This window comes from Neofelis nebulosa, chromosome 6 (genome assembly GCF_028018385.1).
Source record: "Neofelis nebulosa isolate mNeoNeb1 chromosome 6, mNeoNeb1.pri, whole genome shotgun sequence".
Taxonomy (NCBI): Eukaryota; Metazoa; Chordata; class Mammalia; order Carnivora; family Felidae; genus Neofelis; species Neofelis nebulosa.
In genome coordinates this window covers 128,664,550-128,688,778 of record NC_080787.1, presented here as the reverse complement: position 1 = coordinate 128,688,778, position 24,229 = coordinate 128,664,550, and the positions used below count along the sequence as shown (strand labels likewise).

Below are 24,229 nucleotides of genomic sequence, written 5' to 3'. Positions count from 1 at the left end.
AACATGAAATATTGTGTCTCTTGGCAAGGACTTTCCAAATGTATTCAATCTATCCATGTGACTCTTGGTAGAAACATAAATAAATCTTTCCAAATTAATGGATATTTGACTTAGGAATTCCCAAAGAGGATGATCCCAGAGCTTCCTTTAGTAATATAGGCTGGTGCCTCCCAGTTTTTATAGGTAACTTTTTTGGGGGGTAATGTATGACTTAAATCATTCCAGAAATAATATAATTTCTTATCCCTTTGTCATTAGTGATGGATGAATTTCTCACTGTCAAGTGTTAAGAACTTCATATAAAAGAGGCACTGAATCAGAAGCCTGTATTAGATCCGCCTGGGGGCTGTTATCCAGGGGCTGTTCTTCCCCCTGCCCCCCCCCCCTCCACTGCAACCCTGGGACATCTCCCTCTCCAGTACAAGGGCAAGGGTGCTGGCCAGGAGGCAGCCGGGACAAAGGCCTTGTACAAGAGCTACGTATTCCATTCCATGGGTGCTTATCAACTCCCACTAAACACATAATTTAAGCAAGATTCTTTATCTGATTCCTCGATAATTCCTGAAGCCCGGCAGTGGCAAAGCGGTAGGAAGGGAGCAGTTATTGGCACATGCGATGACAGCAGAAGTTTCGGTTTGTCAGCCTGACAGGAGAGGGGAGATGAAAAAAACGCTGCACAGCGAGGGATGCGGACAGAATGTGTGCAGCAGGTCTGTCCAAGGTCTGAGAAGAGTGTATTTATTCTATTGTAGATTTTCATGGGAAAAAATGTTAAATTAAGACGTTCTATTACCCTGAAGATGATGTTTGAAGAAACGGGTTCGACTCTAAAAGAGATTTTCCACTGCAGGGTCGTTGTGATCAGCAGTAATGTACATGAAGTGCCCATTGCAAAGTAGCCATGACCCTGAGCGGTAGATTTGTATGGCTCTGGGGTCCAGATAATTAAAATGTGTGGTTCGTTGTAGTTACTGAATAAATACAGTTTGAATGAATGAAATAGCTTTGCAAGCAGCCCGCTTAGCGATTTTCTAAGTTAATGGGAGTACATATCTAATAAGGATAGTGAAAATCTAAAGGTTTCCTCCAAAGCTAATTTAAACTATTATGTTCTATCTCGGCCATAGAGGAACTCTGATCCGGTTGTAAAAGTAAGTAAATTATTTGACCTCCTTTTACATAAGTGAAGATATTAATAGTCAAGGGCCAATATAACAGAAACATGGAATAGCTAGTCGATGGAGAATTTTTGTGCAGACGTATCCACAGGTCTTGTGAATAACGGGGAATATGTTAGATTGGAAGTCCAGCATAAGTGTGTGCTTACTTTGAAGGAGAGTCATGAGTCTAGTCCTTGAATGTACCTTTCTGGCTACTTAGCAGTGAATATTCCTCCAGCCCCTCTCATGAGCTTGCTCTCAGATGTGTGTAAGGATAGGAGGCACTGGAGGAAAACACAGCAGTTACCAAAGGCACCATTTCATCCCTGCTATTGTGTGCATGTGTGCATACTCCAAGGAAGGTGGGTTGGAAAAGCATTCAGCAGTACTTATGAAGGGGAAAAATAGCACAAGGTTTATTTCAGAGCTTCAGGTATCTCTGAATTAAAAATGCAGCTGTAGGGGCACCCGTGTGACTCAGTTGCTTAAGCATCCTACTGGATTTCTGCTCAGGTCATCATCTCAAGGTTCTTGAGATCGAGCCCTGCGTTGGGGCTTGTGCTGGCAGCGTGGAGCTCACTTGGGATTCTCTCTCCATTCTCTCTGTCCCTCCCTTGCTCGTGCTCTCACTCTCTCTCTCAAAATGAATAAATAAACTTAAAAATATATATATCTCTAGGATGTAGACATCAGGGAGGAGACAATTGTATTCTTTTTGGGGGGAAGGTCCATAGATCCTTAGAGAGTGCATACATGGATGTCAGGGATTCCTATGAATCTCTGGAATGGAAGGCAACATTCGGGATGTTTGTATATTTTCCGGCACAATGGTCTTTTTTTTTTTTTTTTTTTTTTTACTTTTTATTTTATATTTTGAGATTCTCAAAAGTGTCTTTGACTCTGAAAGACTTATTTGATGTTTGAACTTGAATAGGCACTGACTGGTGCTATGCATAATTATTATCATTTTTACCCTTATGAAACGGATCAAAGTAGAGGTATCATTCCAGTTTAATAGCTCAGAATGCTTGGTGATGTAGCCAGCACTCCCAGTAAGTGGCAAACCTTTGAATCCAGTGGTGTCTGACATGACCTGGTCCCATTCCTGACCCCTCTGTGTGATATTATGTATGTCATATACCTTGTGTACACCTGAATTTCTCCATCTGGGAATCGAGGGATTTAAACTACATGAGCCCTTGGGACACCTGGGTGGCTCAGTTGGTTAAGCAACTGACTCTTGATTTCTGCTCAGGTCATGATCTCACAGGTTCACGAGTTCGAGCCCTGCATCGGGCTCCGTGCTGGCAGTGCAGAGCCTCCTTGGGATTCCCTCTCTCTCTCTCTCTCTCTCTCTCTCTCTCTCTTTCTCTCTCTCCCCCCCCCCCCACAACCCTCCTGTGCTCTCTCTCTTTCAAAGTAAATAAACTTAAAAACAAAACAGAAAACTACATAAACTCTTGAGGACGCTTTTAGCTTTTAAACTGATTCCACAGGGCACCTGGGTGGCTCAGTCAGTTAAGCATCTGACTTTGGCTCAGGTCATGACCTCACGGTCCATGGGTTTCCAGCCCAGCGTCAGGCTCTGTGCTGACAGCTCAGAGCCTGGAGCCTGTCTGGGATTCTGTGTCTCCATCTCTCTCTGCCCCTCCCCTGCTCGCATTCTGTCTGTCTCTCAAAAGTAAACATTAAAGGAAAAGAAAATTAAACTGATTCCAAATCTGTTAATTACCTGGACTGTTTTGTAGCTTTGCCCTTCAGTCCCCCAGTACGTGTTCAGTCTTGTGGTTTTCTTGGTAGTGTGAGCTGTCCATCCGAGACACGCTTCATAGCAGCTCTGTGTTTTTCTTCTACAAATGTCTCAGTCCTTGTAAACTTACAGAGCTTATAAACTTGCAGAGCGTTTTTCTTAAAATCTCGGTGGGCTGCAGTAGACATATGATGCAAAATCTGCCTTTATAATTTTTTAGTCAAAGTTTATTTTCTGTTGCAAGGTATTAGTTTTAATATGTTTGCTCAGTGCCCAGTAAAGGAAAGTGAGATGGACCCAGGCCTCTCCTTGTTGCTTATTAGCTTACTGGGAATAACACTTGGGGGAGGGGATGCCTGACCCAAGTCTCTGTGATGCAAAGCGATAGGGACTTTTAGTGCCCCTAGGACCATGGAATTATGTTGGCTTTGGGTGAAATGCTGCACCCAGTGCATTCCAACACGTGGCTCTAGATATTTTGCTTGTCATAATTAATGGTTTTATGAGTCTCCAGGCTAGAGCCTGCAGCCAAATGCTGTTAACATAGCTCTCAGATGATGGTTCTTCACGATAGCATGATCTTTCAAAGCTGGAGAGGAATGACCCCAGGGGCTGCCAGTGGGGAGGCAGAAGAGGGTCCTTGGTCTCACCCCACACTCTGGCTGCTGGTGGAAGACAGCAGGGACAGCAACAGGTGCAAGAATGGCTGCATTTCACCTTTGTTGAAAGCTGGGAAAGAAGGAATCGCAGACTCAGTGTAATTCTCTTTGGGAGTACGTTTTCTTAGATGATCACATCCCTAACTCAGCCAAAGAGTGCTGGATGTTTATAAAACTGTATGTTCTTCTAACCCCCCTTCTCAAGATCCTACCTTCCTAAGTGTGGTCTGATGATAAATCATGAATTCTTCTTCTTTTTTAAATTTCCAGAAGTCTGTATTCTGCACAGACTTGCATTTCCGTAGCTTTGCTGGAGTTCAGAAGTTTGAGCTGCCACTGAAGTATTGACTGTGGAGAGGAGGCGGGGTTTTCTGTCTCCAATGAGGTGCCTTCAGTGTCCGGGAAGCCTATCGCCTTTCCCAGGAGCGCTTACTCTGTGATCCAAGCAGTAGCCACGCAGCCTGGTTTATTGTTTGTGGAGTCCTGTGGATCCTGAGCGGTTCACAGGCGGGGAAAGAGGGCAAGTGGGCGCTGTATGATTCGGTGCTGCGCTGCGACAAGGGAGCCGAACTCTTTGATTTCTCCTGGGACACCTGTGTGGGCGAAGTTTAAACGGGGCGCCCGGGTTGACCCCCGAACCTCGTTCTCCAGCCCGAGGAGTTCCCTCCGTCTGCATCAGACGGCTGCTCCCTTCCTGTGCGGGGAAGGATGCCTGGGAGAGGAGCAGGATTACAGTATGGGATGCTAGGTATCCACCAAAGAATCGGAGTGCCTTGGTTCCGTTCTCCAAGTCCTGACGAGTGTTCCTGAAATGAACGCGTTGCTTCATTTTTCAAGTTACACCAAACCAAGTGCCGCAATGTGGCTAGGATAAAAAAAAAAAAAAAAATTTTTTTTTTCTTTCTTTTCTTTTTGTTTCCTAACCCCTCATTTTCCTTTTCTTCGTAATTGGGTGACATAGGAGCAAGCAGTCTTGCCGCATCACGCCGTGCCTGACTCCCAGCGCTGTCTGAATTAGTGGGAAGGAGCAGGTTCGTTTAAAGGACACGGAACAGTTGTAAAACCCAGCGTCTGGTTTGCGGGGCTGTCCTTTGTCTGTAGTCGAGCTTGGTGTGCAAGAAGATGAAAAAGGAAGGCTCTTCAGGTTCTTTCAGACTCAAGTCAAATTCAGGGTCTCTCTCACGTGCTGTGAGTTGGATAAATTTCTCCTCCTTGTCCAGGCAGACAAAGAGGCTGTTCCGCAGTGATGGAGAGCTCTCGGTTTGTGGGCAGCAGGTGGAAGCAGATGATGAAAACTGGAATTACAGAACCCAGCCCAGAAAAGGTGATTTGCTGTTTTTTGTTTGTTTGTTTTTGTTAAATTCTTAGAAGTTTGCAATGTAGAATTCTTTTTCTATCGCTGATTCCCCTTCGTGATTTTTGGCCCCCTTAGGACTTTTTGTTTGTTTTCGTTTTGGAATTCGGTGTCATTCACATTGATTGTTTCCATGTCTAAAATAAAAGCGCTCTTCCAGCTAGATTCAGCTTGAGACGGTGTCCTCCCGAGAAGGGCGCAATAGCCGCCTTTTGTCTTCAGCACTCTTTCCCCTCCGCAGATCCGCACACTCAGGTGACTTTTGTGAAAAGTTCAATGGTAAAACCACCCTCACGGAGCTCTTTTCTGAAACAGTATGCTGACAAAACTCTGGGAGTCAGGAATGGTCTGCTTGCACCTTCCTTTGAGAAGATTGATGAAGTTCATGACACTTGCAACCAACAGGTGTTAGAGTGACATCAAGGAAGAGGAACACACGAAGGGCTTGCCCTTGATACTGTGGCCAAAAGGAGTTTTTGGATTTCTTTCAAGTTCCTTTTCAGACCCGTGTTTGGTCTCTGTGCCGAGGCTTGGCGTGTTTTGCCTTCCTCAAGGTGAAGAAAAATATGAGCCCCAGTGGGAGAGAGGGAAATATTTCAGTATTTCTTAACACACCCCTGTTCTGTGTTTAGAGTTTCTGAGTTCTTCCTCTTAGAATGTTTACTGTAGAGACTGAACTGTTAAGCTCTAAAATGGTTTCCCCATTCAGTGCTGTGGCAAAGCCCGGTAGGGGGGCGCTATTTAAGTATTACAAAGGAGTCCAGACATTCCGCGTGATTGTGTTTTCCCTGTTTATCACATTCTTCCCGTGCCGAAAGGAACCTCGCTGGAATCTTTCAGCGACCTGTTCTTTCCCTTCTTGTAGGAAACAAAACTGCTGAAACCCGAGAGAATAAACACAGTTAAATATGTGCCGATGGGCGCGGTGGTTCTATTCCACGGACCCGGGATTTCACACGGCTCTTCCTCCTGTATACTGTGTGTTAAGCCATTTGTTCTTCTCTATTAAACTGTGGCACAGGAGGGACGAGTTAATGCTCTTAGAAGATGTCAGTTGTTTATTATGTCAAGGAGGGGGTCAGCAGTGGTCCGCTGACGCTGAGCCTACATATGCAGGTTTTCAGTTCAGATGGGACATGAGTGCCACGCAGAGAAAAAGGCATTGTGCTTTCTGGACGGAGTTGTGTGGTTTAGTGAGTCCACGAACTTTCCTCTTCTAAATCGGGAACGAGCTGTGGTTGTGGCAAATGGGTGGGTTGTCATGTTGGAGGCAAAAACGTTTGGAGGGTGGATGCAGTCGTGTTGTGGTGGTCAGAGGGTGTAGTTTTGATCCCCTTGGCCTTTGCCAAAGGGGGTTCTTTTGTGACTGTTTTAAATCCGTCACTGTCATGTTTCTGTTAAAGATGATACGCGCTTGAGTGTGTCGCTTCAGGATTTCTACTGGAGACGCTCCATCTAAATTAACACTAAAGGGAAAGAGACTGTCAATTTGCATGTGTTCGTTTTAGCTGGGAAATGAAGCAAACACTGTACACTTGACTTGTGAAAAATAATGACGTTCTTGTGGAGAACTGGGATGGCTTGTAAAGGGAGGGGGGGCTCGTTTCTGCAACGATACAAAAGATTGTGCCCTTTATCCCTTAATGTCATTGGGGATACAGTTGCCCCATGAGGAGAAGTGGAGGCATAATACAGGGTGTAGATTTATTCGGTTCTTGGAAATAATCGCCTGTGGGTAATATTACCATTTTTGACATATGGAGTTGGGGGGAAAGCCTTAAAGAGCTGCCTAGAGATCATAGTGGGTACGATTCTATTCTGTTTTTGACTGACATTGGGCTTACAGAAGAAAATTGCCTCCCAAGTTTGACACGCTGTCCCAGGGGCACGTTATACCTGCTGACCCTTATTTCAAATAGCCCTTACCTTCGGAGAAATACAGAAGTGACATTTGTTGACACTTCCAGATCAAAGGAGGATAAATCTTTCAGAAAAATTATTCAGGATTAGAGTGTGTTGTTGTTGTTGTTGTTGTTTTCCATTAGCAGCGTCCAGTACAGCTAAAACTCTAGCAAGGATTCTCCATCAGTGCTAAGAATGCCCAATGGCCATACTAGGATTTGGTTGCAGATAAACGTGCAGTGGAGACATGGTGGTCCGATGGGAATTGCATAGCAGCTTTCTTTTACTTCCTATCTGTCTGTCCAGACCACATGCTTTCCTTTCAGCCTGCTCCCCAACTCCCTTTAATCTACACAGGTTTCTAAAAACCTGCTTTCCCTGCTCCCCTCCCCCACAGACAGACGCCACCACCAGGCAGTGGCAGCTAGAGGTAGGGCAGTGTAGCTTAACAAGTTAACCTTGCTTTAGGGTAGCGTCCTGTGTCTTCCCCGCCACCCCCCCACCCCATGGTACCTCTGGCGGCTGGGGTGTCCAGTTATGCAGCCTTAGGGCTTTCTCCCTTCCATCCAGCAGCTGCCGCAAGGCCAGAGTGCCTGCCTGCTCCCTGGCCGCTGTCTCCAGGTCACATTCCTTTGCGCAGTTAGCCCACGGAATCCTTCCTGTCAGTGTGGTCAGTGTGTTGTATGTATGTTCATTTTCTAAAACAGTTCTTTGACGTTTCATTTCAGAAGTTCTTTTTGCAGGGAATGCCCATGCCGGATTGCTTACTACTAACATCAAAATAAAGTTCTTAAGCAGTTAGTCTTATGGGTAACTTTCCGTACACAAACCTATTATACATTTGTAGTTTAATGTTGCCGCTTATACTCAAGAAACTTAGTATAAAACTACAGTGCCTGGAAAATTTTTGGAGGATGTTATTATAAGATTAGATGCTATCAATAGGTTACTTTTCCCCAGTCTAAAAAGTAACCAGAGGATACATAATTGATATGTCCAAAGCAATCCCAACTAGGCCCCTGCATGTTTTCTTTTATTCCAGCCCATGACAAGTTTCAAAACTTAAAAACTTTTGTACTCAGGAAGGTAAAAATGAATTAAGTAACAGCAGTGATCAGTTCTTATATTCTTAGTGGGATATGACCTATTATAATAGCAGAAGATGTTTTGACTTAATTAGCCATAAAAATCAAGGGCGTGAATCAGTATCCTCTTGGGTATAAATTTAGTGAATCATGAGCTGTTTTAATAGATGCCAATGTAGTAAAAAAGTGGAAGTCAGTTGTAGGTGAGACAGTAGGTAGCTTTTCACATGGATCTGTGAGAGCATTTATTGAAGGAACTTCTCCTACTACATGTGGGATACAAAGAAATATAGCACCCAGCCTGTGAAGTCATGGAATCCGTTCTTAAATGGAGAAGCAGATAAGACATCTAATGGGGAATTAAAGAGAAAATGCAGGATAATTGTGAAAACTGTAAAATGAATGGCTTAGATGAGAAGGTCCAGATAAAGATACTTTACCTTGAGCATTTTCATGTTTTGCATGGCCTTCTGGCTGTTCGCATTGATTCACACAACACTTAATGAGCTCCTGCTTTGTTTCCAGCACTGCGGAAGGTTCTCAAGGGAAACTAATGACTAGTATTTATTCTGTGCTCCCCCATCTTGCTCACTTACCCTTCTCTTGTCAAATAAAACCAAAAGAGGTGGAATAATAATGGGGTAGCCTCTCACTGAGCAAAGCATGTTTTGTTGTTTCCCCTGCTCTGTTCAGCTGGGCAGAGGGGTGATTGATGATCCTGGTATTGGCAGGTCAGTGCATAGAGAGGGTAATTGACATGCAAAGCCTCAATTTAAACCATAGTTTCATTCTCCTCTTCAGGACTTTTATCATATGTGCCAGTAACATTACCCAATTTGAATTATTTGAATTTCAGTGTTTTTTTTTTTTTTTCCGTCCCAGGAACTACAAAAAAGAGCCAGAGAACCAACAGCCTTGCTAGGTATCAGGGGTAATGAATAATCCATATACAAGATAATCAATTGTTGAGTGTGGGAGTTGGCTGTGTTTAAAGTAATTTCATCCCAGTGTCCTCCCTAGTAAAATAGTTGGCAGAAAACAGGATCCTTATTCATAATTAGATCAGCAATGATTTCAGCTATCACAATGGTGGGGGGGGGGGGGGGGGGGGGGGGGAGGCACAAAAGGCCAAAAGCAGCAAGGTCAAGATCCTGTTTCCATGTAAACAGCTGTGATTTATTTTTGATCATAAAATCTTTAAAATTGTGGGATTTAAGGACATTTTCTTCACAGCATTAAAGAAACCTAAAAAGTATTGGCAAATATTGCTAAAGTAGCCCCCCCTGCATTTGAGAGTAAAACTAGATAAATAAGCAATATTTATTTTGAGGGTCACTAGGTACATTGGAAGAATAGCTAAATGGAGTTCATCGTGGTGTCTTAATAAAAGAGATGAGCAGAATATTCTCAGTGCAGTAACTGTAATGTTTCCCTTCTTTCTACTGAAACTGACATTCTGTGAAAGAGACGAATAGTGAGTGCCACTTAAAATTTTATCTGGTTCACTGAGACTGCCCTTTATTGACCTTTGATTATTTTTTCTTTTGAAGTTGGGAATCTCTGTTGTCTTGCTGCCTTGTTTTATTGCAAACATGATCTTATTTGTTATTAAATTGGTGAAATTCTGTTGAAATGGTGTTTTATCTAATATCCTCTATTGTCTTAAAAATTTGTTGATTTGTTTTGAGAATTAGACACTTACTTAGATTATTAGAAAGAGAGTATTAAAAGAAGTAACTTTGGGGCGCCTGGGGGGCTCAGTCGGTTAAGCGTCTGACTTCAGCTCAGGTCATGATCTCGAGGTTCTCGAGTTCGAGCCCCGTGTTGGGCCCTGTGCTGACAGCTCAGAGCCTGGAGCCTGTTTCAGATTCTGTGTCTTGCTCTCTCTGCCCCTCCCCCACTCATGCTCTGTCTCTCTCAGAAATAAAAATAAAAATGTTAAAAAAAAAAAAAAAGAATTAACTTATTGTCAGAGCATTCATTTGGAAGTTTGTAACCCGGTGTTCTTCTTCACTGAAATGCCTTTACTCGGTTTTGAAAACTTTTTTGAAATTGCTCTTTTCAAACAGCTGTTTTTTAAAATAATTTCAAAAGACGCTACACATTAATTAGTGTTAGTTTTTATAAGCCTCTTACAATTACTGTAGAATGTGTTATATTTCTACGTAATTTCAAGGGTTTTTGGTTTAACCATAATATTTTCTATCAAAGTTTTAAATAAAGTGTTTTTTAATGACACTATTTCCTATGAAACACTTCTGTTAATTCCAGTCTTATCAGTTTTAAATTCCTCAAGGTCTTTTGTATCTGCAGCCTCTTGTCCATCCAAACTATTCAGGCCTGCTCTGCTCTCACCTTGCCTTCTGAGTGGTCTTCTACTCCTTGTTATCTTCACTCTGGTCCCCCTTTGAGCCATCTGTAAGTCTTGAGTCTACACTGTAATCAGAGTGATCTTCCCCAAATGCAAATATAGTTGGCTCACTCTTCTGTTGCACTCCATTGCCTACAAAATAAAGCCTATCTTGCTTAATGGAGTGTGGGCCCTGCGCCCTCTGCCCCCACCCCCCCCCCCACTCCCCTCCCTCCCCTGCCCTTTTTTAACTCCCCCAGTAGCAAATGGATGCATTGCTCTTTGCACAGCCCTACCGTGTATCTCCTGCTCCCTGGGCCACCATGCTCCAGTCCCCGCCTCTGCCTGCTGGCTTCCTGCTGGACCTTCTCTGCTTTCTTTAGAACTCCGTGAAGCCTTCCCTAGTTCCCAAAGGGTAGAGCTGATTATTCCCTTCTCTGTGTGATTTCTCCACCTTCTACGTACCTCGGTAATTATGTTTATTATATACTAGATTGTACTTATAGCTTATGTGTCTGTGTCTTTAGCTAGACTGAACACTTTTAGGACAGAGACCAAGTCTTATTTATCCGTTTTATCCCCCAGGCTAAGTGCTCAATAAACGATTGCTGACCGGGTGAACATAACTCATCTGGGACCCTGTTAATAGTGCTGTTTGCACAGGGCACCGTGCCGAACAAGGCGGGGGGTGGGGGGGGGGGGAGGTGGGTCATAGGTAGCCCTGTGTGCTCACTTTGTCCAATATACTGATGACCGTAACCTCACAAGTGCTCCCAACTCTGAAGTTTCTTTAAAAAAATTTTTTTTTTTTTACATTTATTTATTTTTGAGAGGCAGAGACAGAGCATGAGCAGGGGAGGCGCAGAGAGAGAGGGAGACACAGAATCCGAAGCAGGGTCCAGGCTCCGAGCTGTCAGCACAGAGCCCGACGCAGGGATCGAACCCACGAACTGTGAGGTCATGACCTGAGCCGAAGTCAGACGCTTAACCGACTGAGCCACCCAGGCGCCCCTGACTCTGAAGTTTCTTGGGTATTGCAAAAGAGAGGGTTCACTTTGGGGAGCATAATTTTGGTGGCAGTCTTCCGTTTCCTGTTACTCACTCAAACTGTGTGTGAATCAAATACTTTGTAGAAACGTTTGATCACGAGTGTTTGCACCCCCGGGGAAGCTGGCTTAGCAAACAGAGATGAGGTAGGAGACCGGCTGATGCGTGTCCGACACGGCGAGGCAGCAGCATGCTCGTGCGGTTCTTTCTCGACCGGTTCCTCCGCTTCCACCCTTGCTCTCCCTGTCTCTGGCCTCCCCCGACCCCAAGGAAGGCTAATCGTGATGGAGCAGCCTCAGTGATCTTGCAAAACATCAGCCATAAGTCGTGTCATGTAACCCTTCTGTGGTTTTCCTTCTCAGCGAGTTTGATAGTCTCCACAGTGTGCGGGAAGTCCTCCGCGGTCTGCCTCCCTCACTCCACGGCTCCTCCAGCGGCACCTTTGAGTCACATCAGGACCCTTGCTGTTGAGAGCAGGCCATGAGGTTGACCTTCCCTTCACCAGCTATGCCCCTTTGACCGCTCCCTCTCCTCTTTCAGATATTTGCTCAAGAGCCATCTCCATGGCCCTGTTTAAAGTTGTCACATCTTACCCTCCTCTTAGCCTTTCTAGCCCCATCTCTATTTTTCTCCAAAGCACTTACCACCATCTAACATACTATATGCTTTATGTACAGTTGACCTTTGAACAAGACAAGGGTGATGGGCACTGACCCCCATGCAGTCAAAAATCCCCATATAACGCTTGACTCGCCGAAAACTTAACTACTAACTAAGACGGCTGCTATTGACCGGAAACCTTACCGATAAGCTAAAGAATTGATGAACATATTTTGTATATTCTGTGTATTATATGCTGTATTCTTACCTAAGCTAGAGAAAAGAAAATGCTGAGAAATTTATAAGGAAGAGCAAATACATTTATAGTCCTGTACTGTATTTATTGGAAAAATTCGTGTATAAACGGACCTGCATGGTTCAAACTCTTGTTCGAGGGTAACTGCCTTTATCTATCATCATTTAACATTTTTTTTATCATTTTATTTATCATTTATTTAACATTTTATTTATCATTTAACGGTACTGTCTCCTAAAACTGGAACTTAACCTCTAAGACAGGAGAGGTTTTTGTATGTTTTGGTAAGCAGTATTTCCCCAAGCCTGGCACATAGTAGGTATTCAGTAAAGTTTAGTGGAAAGAGAGAATGATGCATGGAGCACTGAGTCGGGAAATCTAATAGTTCTGGTTCTGTCACTTGCTCATAACGTGACCTGGAACAAGTCACATCATCTGTTTAAACTCTAGTTTTCTTTTTTGTAAAATGGGATAATACCTACTCATACGTGTGGGTAGGAGGTGCAGCTTATTTATTGAATAAATGAGCGTATGTTTTATTGATACTGTATCAGTTTACCGGTTGGATCCGGTTGTACTAAATGATAGTGTCGAAGAGGTTGGCCATCTCTTTGCTGTCGATAGTCAATTAAGCCAAAAGAGGTAGTTGTACTAGTGTAGAATATACTATTCTGTAGAATTCTCAGTGTAGAAACACGTGTTTTTAAATCGAGTTTTCTAAAAAGCTTATTTATTTATTTTTGAAGGGCGGGCAAGGGGCAGAGAGGAAAGGAAGTGAATCTGACTGTGTAGAGCCTGGTATGGGGCTCAAACTCACCAACCATGAGATCATGACCTGAGCTGAAGCTGGACACTTAACCGACTGAGCCACCTCTAGAACTAAGTGCTTTTAGAGTACTTGTATAACTCAGACAACCCAACTGGAAGCTGTCATCTCCGTGACATAATCCTTCAGGTAATATGTACCACAGTTTTGATGTCAAATCCTGAAATGGTTAAAATACTCAATTGAACGTCATGTGTAGATCAGTCCCACTGCCTATAAGCATCTAATGAGGGCTTGCCATGGCTAGACACTATTAATAACACGTTACATGAGAAAACTCGTTTAATAAATATTGTCTGGATACCGTAAGTATCAGATAAAATAATAGCGTGATAAGCAAGGAAGGGTCACTAGGGAGTACTGAAAACCGGGCAGAGAAACAGAGGTGGTGAGACAGGGAATCGAGTGTAATTCTTCAGGAAGAGAAAGGATGTTGAAAGCACGTAGGGTATCTTGAGGTCTTGGACCCAGTATCTTTGGGTTCAAAGGTACAGGCTCTGCTGTGAGACTCTTTAGGCATGTGCGTCATACCTTACCTGAATTTGAAGCTCCTTGAAGTGTATTCTCTGTCTTATCCAGTGTCTTGCACTTTGCAAGAGTAGGTATTTGTTGTGTGAACATATGGTCAAGGCAGTGTTAAGGGGAAACTGCTTGGTTATGGCACACAGAATGGATTTGAGCGGTGTAGAGCCTGAGAAGTGACAAAGTGCTGAGCACTTGGAAGCAATTATATAGGCACATGAGTTATGGGTAGTTATGGAGCTACAGATTTTCGTGTGAGGCTTTCTTTATTAAGGGAAGTCCCGGGATTTAAGACTTACTTGTTGGTGTCGCATAGCATCTGTGATTTTTGTAGTTATGGTTATGTGTTTTCTCGCTTTACGAAATGTGGGTAGTCTTCACATTGCATGTCTAATCTTCCTAATTAAAGATGATGTTCATGGTGACCACTATCTTAATAAATGTGATCGGAAAACTAACATATAACCAGCATACATATTGTTTGTATACAGAGCCATGCGTGTGTGACGCTGGGAGGCTGGAAGCTGGTTGTAGTGATCTGTGGTCTGCCCCTCTGTGGTCTGCCCCTCTTCAGCTCTAGTAAACCTTTCTCTTCTGTACCACCAAATTTGGCATCCCAGATTGTTCTCTGTCATTTATGGCTGAAATTCGATGACTGACTAGTCATCAGAGACATTACACCAACAATTATTTATTTAGCTCTTGCTGGAACCCATCACCATGCCGGTTGCACAATACTTTGGCTACGTAAATATATATGATACATGGTGGGCGCTTGCCTATCAGGTGTCTGAGACAGTCGCCCTTGAAGGATTTGTTAGCCGGTGTTCCCAGCTAGTGCTCCCCCTGGGCCAGTACTACCCTTTGCTAGACTCATTCCCACGATCTGGGTTTGTCTTATGGATTCTTGTGTTTTGTGAGCTTCTATTGCCAGGTAGGCTTGATAGAGAACAACGCCTTGGGAGAGCCCCATGGAGGAGCAAGCCTCTCTCAGATTCCAGGAGAAAGTGGCTTGAATTGTGAGTAACCTGGAATGACCCTGCACACAGGGCCTTCCCTAGAGCAGGCATTCATTAAGTGCCATTTTCATGCCCTACTACTTTTGAAAAAGAGTGTGTTGGGGGCGGGACTGAGTGGTAGCTAATGGGAGAAGGTGGCAGTATACTGGAGGAGGGAAGAAGATGGGATAAACAATAAGGCAAGAGGAGCTAATGAGTCTCCATACTTCTCCATGCTGCCTTCCCTGTGCTAACAGTTTTCTAATCCGGTCTTCTAAATCGGTAAAGTAATGGTAGTCTGCTGGGACTCGGTCAAGTTCCTGGATGTGCTGTTTGCACAACTACTCGTACACTTCTAGTATTTTGAGGTTGTTTTCAGGATACAGCTTAATAAAGTTTGTATGTGTGGTTGAAAGGGGGTGGAACAAGGACAAAGGCTAATGTATTCGCTGGTTAAAATAATTTTAGTGGCGCACGTAAATTATCTGATTTGGGTTCAATGTATGTTTGTCCTTCTCGAAGAAAAGCCCATTTGCAAGTGAAAGCCACCAGCAGTTGAGATTTCCATAAACCGTATCACTCGATTTTTGTCTTTTCAGTAAACTTTAAAAGGGAGAGTAAGAGTAAATATATTTTACTGTTGATACGGTTCCCTTGCCCCTATTCCCGAAGGTTCTCGTTTACTTTGTAACTGGAAACGCCTCAGCTAAAGTAGAAACTGGGTGTCGGGTGTTTCTGGATTACATTTTGAGATAAACCAGAATTCCTACCTGAACACAGGCGTGTCCTGCTTCGGTCTTGATTGGTTGGGGATTCTTTTACAAAGCATACAAAAGACAGTTTGTGAATTTGTCTTGGTGGGTGGTTGTGGCTGGTGTTGGCTTGGTCGCTGTGGTCGTTTTGACCAGTAGTTATTTATTTACATAGTTTTTTTTTTTCACCAACAGAAAGTACCTAGAGTGCTTTGACTTCCTGGGAAAGGAACTTTGATTTTTACCTTAAAGTAATTTTATTGCAGAGTTAATCAATACCCTCTATTCCTGCTATAAAAATATCTTTTAACCATTTTTCTTTTTAGCTGGCCGTCCCATTATTTGTCCTCAGGTATGAATGCCTGAATGTTGTTCTGTCCTAAGGATCCCACTTCTGTTTGATTTGTAAGCAGTTTTTGAGACACCCGGTTGCATTTGGGGCATTCTGATGGGCTACTGATGTTTTCTGAATCTGGCAACGTTGGGATTTTTCTCCGTTAGCATTCCTTCGGATCATCAGACCTTGGTTACATCCCACACACTGGGGTATGTGTTAGTTTATCCACTGACCTGGGTGCTTAAGTCATTGTAACGACGGAAAGGTCACAGAGCTAGTTTTAGAGATCTTGAAGGTTATGCGTCAACTCCGACTAACAGAGGTCAGAACAGAAATCAAATCAGTAACATTTCCTCAAATTTCTGAGCAAGTTGAGCCAGGTTGCTCTATAACAAATGCTTGTTTGGGATGGAATAAAGAATCTTCTACAGTAGAACTATGGTATGAATGTCTTGAGTTTTTCAGTGCCAGAAAAATTTAATTACAGTTGACTTTAAAAAAAATTTTTCTTTTAATCTTTATTTATTTTTGAGAGAGAGACAGAGTGTGAGCAGGGGAGGAGCAGAGAGAGAGGGAGACACAGAATCCGGAGCAGGCTCCAGGCCCTGAGCGGTCAGCACAGAGCCCAAAGTCGGACGTTCAACCGACTGAGCCACCCAGGTGCCCCCAGTTGACTTTTAATTTTTTTATTTTAGTTTTTTTAATGCTTTATTTTATTTTACTTATTTATTTTTCTGAGAGAGAGACAGAGCATGAGCGGGGGAGGGGCAGAGAGAGAGGGAGACAGAATCCGAAGCAGGCTCCAGGCTCTGAGCTGTCAGCACAGAGTGCGATGTGGGGCTTGAACCCACAAATGGTGAGATAATGACCTGAGCTGAAGTTGGATGCTTAACCGACTGAACCACCCAGGCGCCCCTATAGTTGACTTTTTGTCAGTGACTCTCAAAATTTTGCCCATGTCCATAATAATAAGTACACTTTAGATTGGTTTATAGTCCACACATTGTGTATACATTTGACTGTTGAACGACATGGGTTTGAATTGCATGGACCCTCTGATACATGGATTTTTCCCCAATAGTTACAGTACAGTACTGTAAATGTATTTTCTCTTACTTATGTTTTTCTTAATAATATTCTTTTTTTCTAGCTTACTATGATGTAAGAATATAGCGTATAATACATACGACATATGAAATATATGGATTAATTGACTTTATGTAGTTGTTAAGGCTTCCAGTCAAAGTAGGCTGTTTAGTAGTTAAGTTATTGGAGAATTCAAAAGTTACACACAGATTTTCAACTGTACAGAATGGGGAATGAGGGGAGGAGTTGGTGCGCCTAGCTCCCATGTTATTCAAGAGTCAACTGAACACACACACACACACACACATGCACAATGAAGCAGAAGTTTTGTGAAGCTACTTCATTGTCACATGACTCCATGCAACAATTTTCTCTTCTGTTTTATTTTTTTTTTTTAAGTTTATCAATTCATTTAGAGAGAGAGAGAGCACACAAGCAGGGGAAGGGCAGAGAGAGGGAGGGAGGGAGGGAGGGAGGGAGAGAGAGAGAGAGAGAGAGAGAGAAAGAATCCTAACGGTGCAGAGCCCAACTTGGGGCTCGAACTCACAAACCTTGAGATTATGACCTGAGCTGAAATCAAGAGTCAGAAACTTAACCGACTGAGCTACCCAGGTGCCCCTTATTGTTTTATTAGGCAGAAAACATCAGTCCTCGCCTACCGAAGTGATGTTGTGACTCCCTTATTATATCATAGCCTTCAATGGGTAAAACACTGCTTTCAGTAGACTTCACTTCCTTGGGTAGGTTCTTAATATTCTTGTGTACCAGGTCACTCCTTCACAATGCTTAAGAGTGACAAACTAGGATGGAGTTTCTGTGAATAATCCATGGTCATTTCAATGTTGTAGAAGGGTCTCGCACCTCTGAAGTGTCTTGAGATGCAATGTAGATTTGTGGTGCGTCTCAGCAATCATCTGCTCTGAGGACTGACTTACAGTCATGAGCATGTAAGCGTTCCCCATGGCAAGTTCTCTTCTAGGTTGACCTCTGGGCCCCTCTCCCATAAGTGGAAATGCTTAAAAATTAGGCGGGACTGAGTGATTTCCAGTGTAACCCTTGTTGCCTGATGGAGCACAGTGTCACAGAGCTTGTGTTCCGCAGATTATGTGCACCTGCTAACCGACCCAGGGGAAAGCTCATGAATAGCAATGTCTGAAGAATTTCTGCCTTGTTCTGGGGATTTTTCTATCCTTATGCTTACTGGCCTACTGTCTGTCCCCCTTAGAGGAAAATCAGTTGAGAAGTTGCGTCCATTTAAGTTCCCTTTCCAGTTGTTGGACTCTAGCCTGTATGGGTCAGATATCCGATGTCTAATTGGAGGGAGAACTCATTTCCTTTGAAACATAAGGTTATTGTAAAAAAAGAAAAAAAAAACAACAGAAAACAACAACTGGTAATTGGTTAGAGATACTTTTCTAATATGGACTACATGTTAGCTGATATAAAATGTTAGAGGAATATGCCTTTTATTTATTTGTGTTTTCATATAATAGAAGCCTGCCTCATTCATCTTTCAGAATCTTATTTTTTATTTTTTAATTTTTAAATGTTTATTTATTTATTTTGAGAGAGAGAGAGAGTATGAGTGATGGAGGGGCAGGGAGAGAGGGAGAGAGAGAAATCCCAAGCAGGCTCCACACTGACAGCACAGAGCCCAGCGCGGGGCTCAATCCCACGAATTGTGAGATCATGACCTCAGTCGAAATCAAAGAGTCAGACACTCGACGGACTGAGCCACCCAGGTGCCCCTCATGTTTCAGAATTAGCAATATTTTCTTATGAATGTTGTTCTAAAGTATACTCTGCAGATGGAGTCGCTTTGCAGGTTATGGCTTACACGGTATTCAGACGTGTATGGTCTCGTTCCATTGTTATGACGGTCCTGTGAGATGGGCAGAAGAGGTGACATTATCCCCTTTGGTGGCAAGAAAACAGTCTCTGAAAGACGAAGTGACTTACCTGATGCCATATAGATAATAATGGTGTAGATTGGGTCTGAGGCCACTTCTTGTGACATGGTCACACCCTTTCCATGACACCGTGCAGTGTCTCTGCTCAATCCACACAGCACAGTTGAACCTTGCTTTGAGGCTTCGGGCGTCACTGCGAATCGTCACTGAACGGGTAAGAACCTGGTGATGCTCCCTGGTGGATGCTGAGATGAGTAAGTAAGATCTTTGCTTTGGCACAAAGTGGGTCTCCACTGCCTGCCGTTTGTGCCACTTCTGCTGGAAGGCTGTCGGCTCTCTTTCCCCGTGTAGTTGTGCCTGCCCCTTGTCCTCACCACGCCCTGACTTGGTATTTCTAATTTGTTACCCTGTGTGGAGGGTCGGGGCGATCCAATTTATTGCAACAGGGTTGGTCAAAAAATGATAATAAGATCTTGAGCCGTAAGCCTGTGAGTGATGCTCTCTGGTCAGAGACCATTTTGGCTTCTTGACTTCTTGACCGTATGTTGAGTGGGTGAGTTTGCCAGAAAAGTGATCTCTTGATAAGTAGGAGGTGGCTGTAATAGGTAAATAAGTTTTTTCCATGTTTATCTTTTGTTGGCTTTTCTTCTTAGGACAGTTGAATGAAGCACGAGTTTGCATTAATGTTATGAAATTGTGACTTAGGCCATCCCGGTTCTTTTTGTAAATGCTAGATTTTTAAACACTTCTATAAAACCACTGTGACTTTTCAAGGAGGATAACTGCACTGTTTCACGTAATAAACAAGTGTAGCTTTGCCGCTTTTAAGCTTTGGTTTCACCATCAGCCACTTTCTCTAATAACGTGTTATGTTCTCCCTCTCCTCTCCCTCCCCTCTCTTCATTCCAGCTGATATTTGGACACCGGGTATATGCTCATGTGTTTCATATGGTTGAAATTGCCTCCCCATATCTTCAATTCCATATCTTCACATCATCTGCTTCAAAAAAATTAAAAAAGATACTGAAGATGAGACCGTATTCCTATGACTGAAACCACTTCTTGTCCACTGAGTATTTTTAGTCAAACACTTTAAGTGACATTTGATCCTCATTAACACAAATGGGAATGATGTAAAATGGGACTGAAAAAACTGGTCTGACTCTGTCTTTTCTGCGAATTTCTTTCTTTCTTTCTTTCTTTCTTTCTTTCTTTCTTTCTTTCTTTCTTTCTTTCTTTCTTTCTTCCTTCCTTCCTTCCTTCCTTCCTTCCTTCCTTCCTTCCTTCCTTCCTTCCTTCCTTTCTTTTTCTTTCTTTCTTTCTTTCTTTCTTTCTTTCTTTCTTTCTTTCTTTCTTTCTTTCTTTCATGTTTGTTTTTGAGAAAGAGAGAGAGGGGGTGTGAGCAGGGGAGTGTCACAGAGAGAGGGAGACACAGAATCTGAAGCAGGCTCCAGGCTCCGAGCTGTCAGCACAGAGCCAATGCAGGGCTAGAACTCACGAACTGTGAGATCAAGACCCGAGCCAAAGTCGGGCGCCTAACCTACTGAGCCACCTAGGCGCCCCTGAATTTCTTTAAAAAATTTTTTTTTTCGTGTTTATTTATTTTTGAGAGAGAGAGAGTGCATGTGCACAAGCAGGGGAGGGGCAGACAGAGAGAGAGAGAGAGAGAGAGAGAGAGAGGGAGAGAGGGAGAGAGGGAGAGAGAGAGAAAGACAGAGGATCCCAAGCAGGCTCCATGCTGTCAGCCCAGAGACCAATGTGGGGCTCGAACTCACAAACCATGAGATCATGACCTGAAGTCAGATGCCCAACCCACTGAGCCACCCAGGCGTCCTCTGTGAATTTCTTAATAAACCAGTAATATCCCAAATACTCAGAATTAACATGATCTTTGAATACTCTATGTTGAAATGCTGCAGTCCCCATTTTGCACCCTAGGCCCACAGTAGTAGCTCATTGAATATATAGGAGAGCTCCAAAAATGTTGAGATGCAATTTGAATAAGTTGAAAGTAGAGTTTAAAAAGCAAATGTTTTTTCCCTGTGACTCAAGAAACGAGGCTCAGAGAAAAGTAACAATTTCAAGAAAAACTGTTAGCCTTTCTCTCATTTTCCAAACATTAGAGAATTAATAAAAGAGGCTCACTCCTGATATCAAAAGCTTTGGATACCCAATAGAGTTATTCTGTGTTTTGGTTGTAAAGTCTCAGAGGTAATAATTATAAAGATGTTTTTCTTTTCAGATAAAGTGACATTTCGAATAAGTCTGTTTTGTGAATACCTGATTAGAAAAGCCAACTGGAGCAATTGTTTAGAGGCAGTGACCACATATTTTCCTCTCTCAGTGTCATTTAAGAGCATTTTAGTAAATATTTGTATATAGTCTCTGAATTGGAACTATGAAGGATCCAAGTAGAGTTACCTTCACAAAACAAGACTAACCTGTTAGGGTCCGGTGGAGCCCTTTCTCCTCTCTTCAGTGGTTTTCAGATTGTGTTCCTGTCTATTCTTTAATTTTGACCTTCCTGACCCCTCTGGGAACGTCAAGCAGCAGATTCCTTTGCTGACCTTCCAGAACACTTTTGGGAAGCTTTTCCTTCAATGTATCCCACAGAAAGTTTTCTTAAATGGATATGCAGCAAATGAGCAACTTCTGAAGGATGGAAAAGGCATCTGAAAACAGGGTCTCTGGTGTCACTTTCATTCTACTCACAAAAATAAAATTCATTCAGCTTTCAAAGAATTGAAGGAAAAAAAGCAAACCAAACTCACCCCCCCCCAACCTCCCACCCCCCCCCCCCAAAACCCCACAAAAGACAAACAGAAAACCTCAAGGGCCCTGGGCTATAGCCTTTCTTTTGCATGAAGTGAAGTGCTCAGAGAAAGTCGAATCACTTAATAGAGCTGTCATCTTTTGAAGCACATCTGCCTCAAAATAAGTGCTTTTTCAAACTTTAAATGTAGTATTCTATTTCTGACATATAACTTTTTTTCCTCTTGAGGGGCTGTGGATTTATTATCATTAATAGCTGAGTTGGCAGAGATGCGTGAAATAAAAATAGAACACAAATGCCAGCCATTACCATCAACAGAATCGTAGGTGACTTCTGTTAGGGCTTAACTTTACTGATGTCAAGCAAAGAAGGGAGGGAGAGAGAGGGAGAGGGACACACAGGCAAGGAGGGAATGAAGGAGGAAGGAGGAAAAGAGGAAGAGGTAAAACAAAAACAAAAAACGGAAAAGGCTTAGATCTGTTTAGCGTGATCAAAGGGGAGGATCAGAAAAGAGCTGTTTCTGTGGTTTGCTCTGTTCTCTGCGGATCTTGTAACTCTGTGATTATCATGCACCGTGGCAAGACGCCACCCTGAAATTGGTCTGCCGATTTGAGAATCATTTTCTTGCTTATTTTTAAACTCCTCTAAGGACAGGGAAAGGACTTGAAGGAGCCTAAATCGTGTGGTTTCCTCAAACCATTACTGTTGTAAATCCTATGGGTCCCGAAATAACTTGGCTATTCCTGAAGTTTCAAACTGCCTGACCGCTCAGAAGACTTGGCGGTTGAAAGGGAAGTGATTGGCCCCTTCCTTTAAGCCTTGTCACCAAGGTTTAAGTGGGTCAAAAGTTGGAGAACGTGAGTTCAGGAGTAAACTACCTTTTTATGGAAATCTTCTAGTTCATTACAGAACTTTGAGTTTTTCAGATACATAGTGGGCTTTAAAACAAAGTGTTTTAAATTTGTAAGTCTTAAGTGAACTTAAATATTAGAGTATTTCGTTATCTGTGCAGAAATTATCAGGAGCCTAGACATTTTAACTTGACACATCTTCCTTTCAGTTTTTATCTGTTTACTTGATGATTAAAGGTAATGACAGTCCAGTTACTCTCTATGCTTATGGGCTTATGTTTTATTAACAAGGAAATTGTGGCAGAACTCGTGTTCCTCTTGTTTGGCTGGTTCATGATCTTGAGTAATTCTGATTTGTAGACTGACTTCTCTTTAGGCTGATTTAGGAGGGTAATTTCGTGAGTGGAAGAGTTACACCTGTTTCTGTGGCTGGCGGTTGGCGATTGTTTTAACTTCCTCAGGTTACTCAGATGCTTAGGGGAAAAGGATACAATTGACCTCCCTCTTTTTAGGGTTTTTGTTTGTTTTTTGTTTTTAGAGGGGTTTTCATCGATATGTGTATTTTGGGAGTCACACGTTGACGAACTATGCGGTAGGAAAGGATATGAGGATATTTATACGTGCTCTAAACTGAGACTCTTCAAAATATGCACATATTAGGCATATTGGTAATGGCAAAGCGTTACGAAAATTAATTTTAGACTCTAGGGGTTTTATTTTTCTCCTGTAATACGTTTCCTAATAAGTTCACTAAGAAAGGGGATTTGGGGTCATTATTATGACATCGTTTTGGGATCCTCCCTCCAGCTGGACACACTGACTTCAATGTTCTTGTATGGATATTTTCAAAAATATGTTTTTTCTTTTCCACTTCCATCATCCTTCAAACATTTAATTAGGCTGAAGGAGAATAGGAAAAACTGCTTTCTGAGTTTGTTGGAGAAGCTGTCTTGAGAGAGAATGGTTTTTTTGTTTGTGGGTTTGAAAATGAGGCCGCGGGGCACCCTGGGTGGCTCAGTTGGTTGAGCGCCTGACTTTGGCTCAGGTCACGATCTCGCGGTCTGTGAGTTCGAGCCCCACGTTGGGCTATGTGCTGACAGCTCAGAGCCTGGAGCCTGCTTCGGATTCTGTGTCTCTCTCTCTCTCTCTCTCTCTCTCTGCCCCTCCCACGCTCGTGCTCTCTCTCTTTCTCTCTCAAAAATAAGTAAACATTAAATAAAAAAAAAAAAAGAAAATGAGGCCTCTTTAGACTATTAGCCTTTTTTATGTTTTTTAAAAATTTTATTGAGACATAATCGACATATAGCATTAGTTTTAGGTATACAACATAATGATTTGATATTTGTGTATACCGTGATAGACTATTAAAGAAATGATGATTTTATAAAAATTCTACCATAGATTTAACTATTAATGATCAGTAACTATTATTTAATAATGAGTTTCAGTATAGTTATATGTAAGGAAAATAGTATCTACTTAATTTCTTAAATATTTTTTTAATCTTTACTTGTTTTTGAGAGAGAGACAGAGTGTGAGCAGGGCAGGAGCAGAGAGAGAGGGAGACACAGAATCCGAAGCAGGCTCCAGGCCCTGAGCGGTCAGCACAGAGCCCAACACGGTGCTCGAACTCACGAACTATGAGATCATGACCTGAGCCGAAGTCGGATGCTCAACCGACTGAGCCACCCAGGCACCCCAGTATCGATTTAATTTTAAGGACTGTGTTAAAATTTTTTTTTTTTTTTTAAATTTTTTTTTTCAACGTTTTTTATTTATTTTTGGGACAGAGAGAGACAAAGCATGAACGGGGGAGGGGCAGAGAGAGAGGGAGACACAGAATCGGAAACAGGCTCCAGGCTCCGAGCCATCAGCCCAGAGCCTGACGCGGGGCTCGAACTCACGGACCGCGAGATCGTGACCTGGCTGAAGTCGGAGGCTTAACCGACTGCGCCACCCAGGCGCCCCAAGGACTGTGTTAAATTTTTTAATGATGTGTCATAGGAATCCT

At 42.8% G+C, this 24,229-nt stretch overlaps 1 protein-coding gene across 2 annotated transcripts in view; it reads left to right on the top strand.

Moving 5' to 3' along the window:
• The first annotated feature begins 3,885 nt into the window (after positions 1-3,885).
• NHSL1 (NHS like 1) overlaps positions 3,886-24,229 on the top strand; it is a 134,684-nt gene continuing 114,340 nt past the window's right edge. The window contains exon 1 of one of the 2 annotated variants that reach the window (XM_058735431.1): positions 3,886-4,893. In XM_058735431.1, coding sequence (XP_058591414.1) covers positions 4,692-4,893 — 202 coding nt within the window. In that variant the 5' untranslated portion in view covers positions 3,886-4,691. The remainder of the gene's footprint in view (positions 4,894-24,229) is intronic. The other variant, XM_058735432.1, reaches the window with a different exon arrangement.